General features: G+C 46.1%; 1 protein-coding gene across 5 annotated transcripts in view; it reads left to right on the top strand.

Moving 5' to 3' along the window:
- Positions 1-4,870, top strand: part of LOC125898257 (vacuole membrane protein 1-like) — a 94,234-nt gene extending 89,364 nt beyond the window's left edge. For 4 of the 5 annotated variants that reach the window (XM_049592016.1, XM_049592020.1, XM_049592018.1 and 1 more), the window contains one exon: positions 2,528-3,649. In XM_049592016.1, the coding sequence (XP_049447973.1) occupies positions 2,528-2,849 (322 nt within the window). In that variant the 3' untranslated portion in view covers positions 2,850-3,649. Of the gene's footprint in view, positions 1-2,527; positions 3,650-3,790 lie in introns of those variants that run through there. The other variant, XM_049592017.1, reaches the window with a different exon arrangement.
- Positions 4,871-6,000: the final 1,130 nt, after the last annotated feature.

The raw sequence follows: 6,000 nt of genomic DNA on the forward strand, positions 1-6,000 counted from the left end.
TGTATTTAAAAACTTAAGTATCAGAGCTAACTTCTCTTCCACAGGACTACTTTTACATTTTGTAGTAAATTATGCTCACAGTCAATTGATGGGATTTTGTAGTAAATGAGCCTTTGTAGTTAAAACAGAAATTTAGCTTTTTGAGCATAAAGATTTTACTAGACTTTTTCTTTTAAAAAAAAAAAAAAAGTTTTGTTCAGACAGATTAATTTCTGTTTCTGGAGGCCACAGTGTTTAAGAGACTCACTTAGAAAAAAAAAAAAGATGCAAGTGGGGAGTCTTCTGTTAGTCTGACTTAAAGCAGAGGATTTTAACAAACCAGTTGTTAATGTTTGTTCAGTAGCTGCTGAGTAAATAGCTCAGGCTTATTGTTTGCCAAATTACATCTTATGGCTGTTGTAAATTTCAGCTTCTTGTGTTTTTTCTCCCCCGCCTCGCCTCAACTCAGGAAGGACTCAGTAAACCAAGAATTTCTGAGCTTTTCCTTAACATCAAAATTTTACAACAGCTACAGCACAACAAAATGCCATGTATCGCCTACATTTAACACATGCTCAAGTTACAGAAATTTCCAAGTTTTAAATCTCAGACTTAGAAAGATATCTTCTTTCAGGTACTCACGGGCAAGTTATGAACACACCTACAGCAGCAATTCTTAAATCCAACCATTTCACAACACCTTTCTGCAGCAAGTGAAAATATATTCCCAAAAAGGACAAAGTCACCAGATTTTTTAATGGCACATACCAGGAGACGGTGCTGGCTCTGAGGCATTAAAAACTTGTTTTAGACTGCTAGCTTTGAGCTTCTTTGTTGGTGGATTTGCCCAGGCTCATGACTCAGTGTTGCTCATCGTGTAGGAGATGATTCGCCCGCCATTTCTGAAAACCTCTCACTCTTTGTCCTTGCCTGTTGGCTTTTATCTGCTGAACTTGTGTATTTCCCCCTGTATCTATTCTCATATTTACACCCAGGTTGTGTTCATTTTTTAATTAGTTTTGTTTCTTCGTTGTGGAGATGTTGGGATTTTTTTGTGATGTGGGGGATGGGAACAGGAGAGGCTTTGTTTCCCTCCAAAAAAAAAGCTTGATTTTTGATACCATTTTCTATTGTGTAATTTAAAGCCATCTGTTAGACTTCCTGTCTGCTTTGCCCATTCACATGTATCCATTACCTGGTATAAAGTTAATCATTACAATAAGGCTTCCTTGTTATAAACTCATTTAACTTTTTCTTTTTTTTTGTTTCGCACCATAACATGATAGGTGTGGAGGTGTGGAGGGACGGAAATGACTTGCCTCCCTCAGAGAAAGTTATCGGCTATAAACTCAACCGTATGTGACACGGCTGCCCACGCAAACCTGCCTTAAAAATTCCTTGATGTGTCTTTGATGATGCCTCCCCGACGTGAACATAAGTGGAGCATAAGGAATGTTTTTGAAACAATAGCTGAGGATGTAATTGGCTGTGCATAGCCACAAAAGAGAATAAGTGAAGGTCTTTAGTATGTATTTGTTTAGTGATTAATCACTAACTCCAGCCTAGGGATGGGCCACTGATTCGCTATTCTAGGGCATTCTCTGCAGTCTCTCGCGTCTTTTTTTTTTCTTTGAGTGTGTGCAAGAGGGAGTGGGGTGTGGGGGGGGTGGAGGGGTTCGGTTGTATGCTTGTAGTTGGTGGCTAAATCTTGTAAAGGGTTTCCTAATATGGGCCGTCTTACAGAAGCGCCCTCCCTCTGTGGGCCATCCCCCCCAGATCTCAGCCAGTGATGACACAGCTCGGGTACGACTCACTTCCTCATTAATTGGCTGAAACCAGTTCTTACAGGAACCGCCTGTGATAAATGTGAGAGTTCTGAGAAGTCATTCATTTCTCCTCGCTGCAGCGGCAGAGGAGGCACTGCAGGGGAGTTGAACGAGTTCACCGATGTGTGTGTGTGAGTGCGAGCGAGAGCGGCGTATGTGTGTGAGAGGAGAGGAGAGCAGAGGAGAGCAGAGCGGGAGAATGTGACTACTGCTGCTGCTGCTGCTGCTGCCGCCACTGCTGTATGAGGACCAGCCAACTTTATTTTGAATTATTTTTTGTTTTTTTTTTATTTATTTTTTATTTTTAGCAGCGCTGTTTTCTAAAGCCGTGGTACAGTCTGTACTTTTTTCTGTGTGTGTGTATGTGTGTGTTTATGTGTGGGGATGAGCAGGGATCGTTGCTCTCTCCGTCTTTCTCTCTTCTCCGAGAGAGGAAGCAGGGGAGACCGACACTATACAGGACATAGGACAGCATGCCTCCCTTTGTTGCTGCCCTTGGGCTGGTGAGTAACAATGATGTGACGTGATTTGTGCCCCCCCACCCCCGTCCCCCCCACCCCACCCCCCCACCCCACCCCCTCCTCTTCCTCCCCTCCATACCTCCCTCCCTCCCTCCTCTCTCTTTCTCTTCTTCCTTCCCTCCCTCTTTCCCTCCTTTTCCTCTCTTCCTCTCCCCCCTCCTCCTCTTCTCTCTCTTTCTCTCTCTCCGTTGGTTGAGGCAGAGCTGTTCCACTGCTGGGTGCGGCACTGCAGAAGCCCTTCAGGGAGTACTTGGAGGCCCAGAGGGCCAAGCTGCACCATCACGCCGGAGAGGGGATCCCGACTGTAAGTACAGGGGGGCCTCACAGCTTCTATTCATTCACGTGTGCGCGCCAAGAAAAGAATGCAGCCCCCTTACTTTTGCCTCTTTCACTCCTTCTCCCTCCACTTTTTTTTGTCTGTGTGTGTGTCCCTTTCTTCTCTTTATCCAACCCCACCTTTTATATCTCTGACCCCATTTTCTCTCACCCTCTTTACCCTCAGCTCAATTTTTTTCCCCTTTAAACTTAATTTCATGTTTATAACCTGTAGTGTTAGAGTAGATTACAGAGGCTTGTTTAGGGCCAGAATGACAGAGTAGGTTAGCACTGCACTGGGCGGGCTGGAGGGGAGGGAGGAGAAAGAGGGGAGGAGGGGGAGGAGGAGGAGGAGGAGGAGAGGGGCCAGTGTGGGGTCTGGCTCCACTCGCCGTATTGAACTGTACTACTGTAGCGCGGGGCGTGCTGACTCATGCTCCATCTTACCAATTGGGAGTGTGTGTGTGAGTGTGGTCACTCCCCTATGTGTCACACACACACACTTGCACTCGGTGCCCCGCCTGAACCCAGCACTGACTGTAGACCGGGGCGGGGGCCCCCCCCTCCGCCAGTGACAATCCATCAAAACCCCCCTGTCTAGAACAAAAAGAGCCAGTTGTAGCCTATTTCTCTTTCAAAGCTTTCCCCCTCTCCTTCCCTCTTTCTCTCTCTTAAGTGATTCATTGAAATTTTTCTGTTTTTTATGCGCTTACGAGGAAGGAGGAGGAAAAAAAAGGATAAACTTTGAGTTGCACAAGGACAGATTAAGGCATTTCTAGAACAATGTTCCTTTTTTCTTGTAACTTGAGCCTCCTGCAGTTACAGGAGAGAAGCGAGAGGCAATTTAACTTGGTGGAGGCAGGCTGCAGGCTGGGGTCAGTGGGGGCGTTTAGGAGGGAGGACGGCGGGGGCTGCCGCGTGTTTTATTACCCCTGATCTCTATCTGTCCTGCACATGGAGCTGGATCCCCACCTAGCCTACAGCATCAGGAGCAGAGGGGAGAGCAGGGTGTGGGGTGAAGGGGGTGAAGGGAGGGGGGCTGGGGGTGGAGGTGGTGGTGGTGGTGGTGGTGTTGGGGGGGCCCTCAACTATACTGACCGAGCTCCTCTCTCCTCTCTTTCTCTCTGTTCTTACTGTGGTTCCTGGCAGGAGGAGAGCTGGCTGTCGTGGCTCTTTGAGAAGGTTGTGGTCATCATGGTATGCTTCTTTGTCTGCTCCATTGTCAACTCCATGGCCCAGAGCTACGGCAAGCGCAAGCAGCAGGAGAAGAGCAAAACGGAGTGAAGGCCAACTTCAGAAGCTCCTTCGCTCATCTCAGCTGTCCCTCCCGGCTCATTATCCGAAGCAAAATATCAGCTTTCTCTCCTGTTAATTGTGTGTTTACGTTGAACTGGGACTTCCATTTACTTGCTTTTTCTGAAGGCTTTCGCATTTGGTAGTGATTTCTGCAATTGTGCTTTGTGAGGTAGGTGCTTGTTGGAGTGCGTGTGAGCTTGTTGTGTTGTTTCGTGTTGGTGCTTTTAGCAGCTCCACGTGAGAAGAAGCTGCTGGCAATAGTTCTCCTTAGTGAGGCCTTAAGCTGCACTGTCAAAGGACCTTAAAGTATTACATGTCCGTAGAGTCACTTCAATTGAATAAGCTAGTTAATTTTGAAGTTACTTGCTCAATAACCTGATTATTTATTATCTCTATTAGCTGGTTTATTAATAAGATTGTATTTATTACTGAACTGTTGAGTTCTGTGTAGTGTCGGCTGTGGTTAGGTAAGACTGTAAATGACTGTTTGCTCCTTATTTCTACATTATAGAGCTCTAAGTCAGTTGTTGTAGAGATGTTAATGAGTGTGCTGTGAGATGACCACTTCTTTTGTGCGCACAGTAAAGCTCGTCAAGGTACTTTTGGATGAGAAATGATAAATCGGCCATGAATCACCCCTGCTGGTCCCTTTGTCTGCCCGTATTGTTCTGCTTCCAGGAAGAGAGCACATGAGTCAGCCCGGGGCTACTTTACCAGATGCAGCCATATATTGAATCAGATCTCTGTGTGTGTGTGTGTGTGTGTGTGTGTGTGTGTGTGTGTGTGTGTGTGTGTGTGTGTGTGAGACGGAGAGGGATAGTAGGTTGCGTGGCTGCCACATTTGTTGCTCTCCCTTTTTATCTTTTATGGATTAAAGCCACTAATAGACTCGCCTGGGAGTCTCAGTGAAGCAGGTAGTAGCCTTAACTTCTCTGTGTCGTGTCTTTCTTTGTCTTCACTTGAGCTTTTTTTTTTTTTTTTTTTTATCCTTGTTTTTTTTACCTCAGCAAGCTCACGTTTGACATCTCCTGAAACAAAACATTTTATACGATCGTTTCGGATAACGTCAGCTGACTCTCGGTATACGCAGCACCTTCTTTCTTTTTTTTTTTTTTTTTTCAGAGAAATGTGCTATTTTCTTCTCCCTTGTCTGTACCGCCGCTGTGCTACGCTGGACTGAGCACAGTGGGCGCTAGAGCAGGCACAAGCAGGAGCGAAAGAGAGAGAGAGAGAGAGAGAGGAGGGGAAAAAAAAAACCTCAAGCGCACAGTGAAAAGCGTCTGTGCCGTTACCTCAGCTGAACCTTCGGATGAACTCGTTGCACTGGCCCAGTCACGGAGCCAGGAGACGAATCACTCGAGTAGATTCAAAACAGAGGGGTACTGTTAAGCGGGCTGAACCCTGCGCTCTGCACCAGCTCTAGTCAGAACACTCACATCTCCTCTTTTCTCCTGTCATGGTAAGTCGGACTAGGATTTTTTTTTTTTTTTTTTTTTTTTTTTTTTTTTCCTCATCGTTGTGTACATACGTCTCAGGCATGTCCGTCACTCTCTCGGCCTGTCAGATAGCTTATCAGACTGGTGTTGGCTGTTAAGATTGCAAGGCGACAACAGTCTGTAGGCTGTCTGACATTTCGGGCTCTTTCATCTGACCAGCATCCTGTTTTGTCCTCCTTTTCTGTTACTGTCATTGTCTCGGTTAGCATCAGTTCCCATTTAGAGGTGTGTGTATGTGTGTGTGTGTGTGTGTGTGTGTGTGTGTGTGTGCAGCGATGTCACTTCCCTTTATCCCAACCGCTTGTGAAACGTCAGAAACCTATTGTTTATTTCCTCCACGCTGACGTGGGTGAGGGTTTTAATGTGGTTTTTATGTGGAGGGAACTGTGTTTTCGCATGTTTGCAAATGCAGATGTAGTGATGTCAATGGTGTACTTCTACGTCTGTGTACGTGTGAGTTGGCTCTTGAATTTCCAGAGAATCCAGACAGTACACACCTTATTGCAACACATCACATTGTGACACCCAGTCCTAGGTATGGTACACGCAGTGCTCACCCAGCTCTCC

Source organism: Epinephelus fuscoguttatus, linkage group LG12 (genome assembly GCF_011397635.1).
Source record: "Epinephelus fuscoguttatus linkage group LG12, E.fuscoguttatus.final_Chr_v1".
Taxonomy (NCBI): domain Eukaryota; kingdom Metazoa; phylum Chordata; class Actinopteri; order Perciformes; family Serranidae; genus Epinephelus; species Epinephelus fuscoguttatus.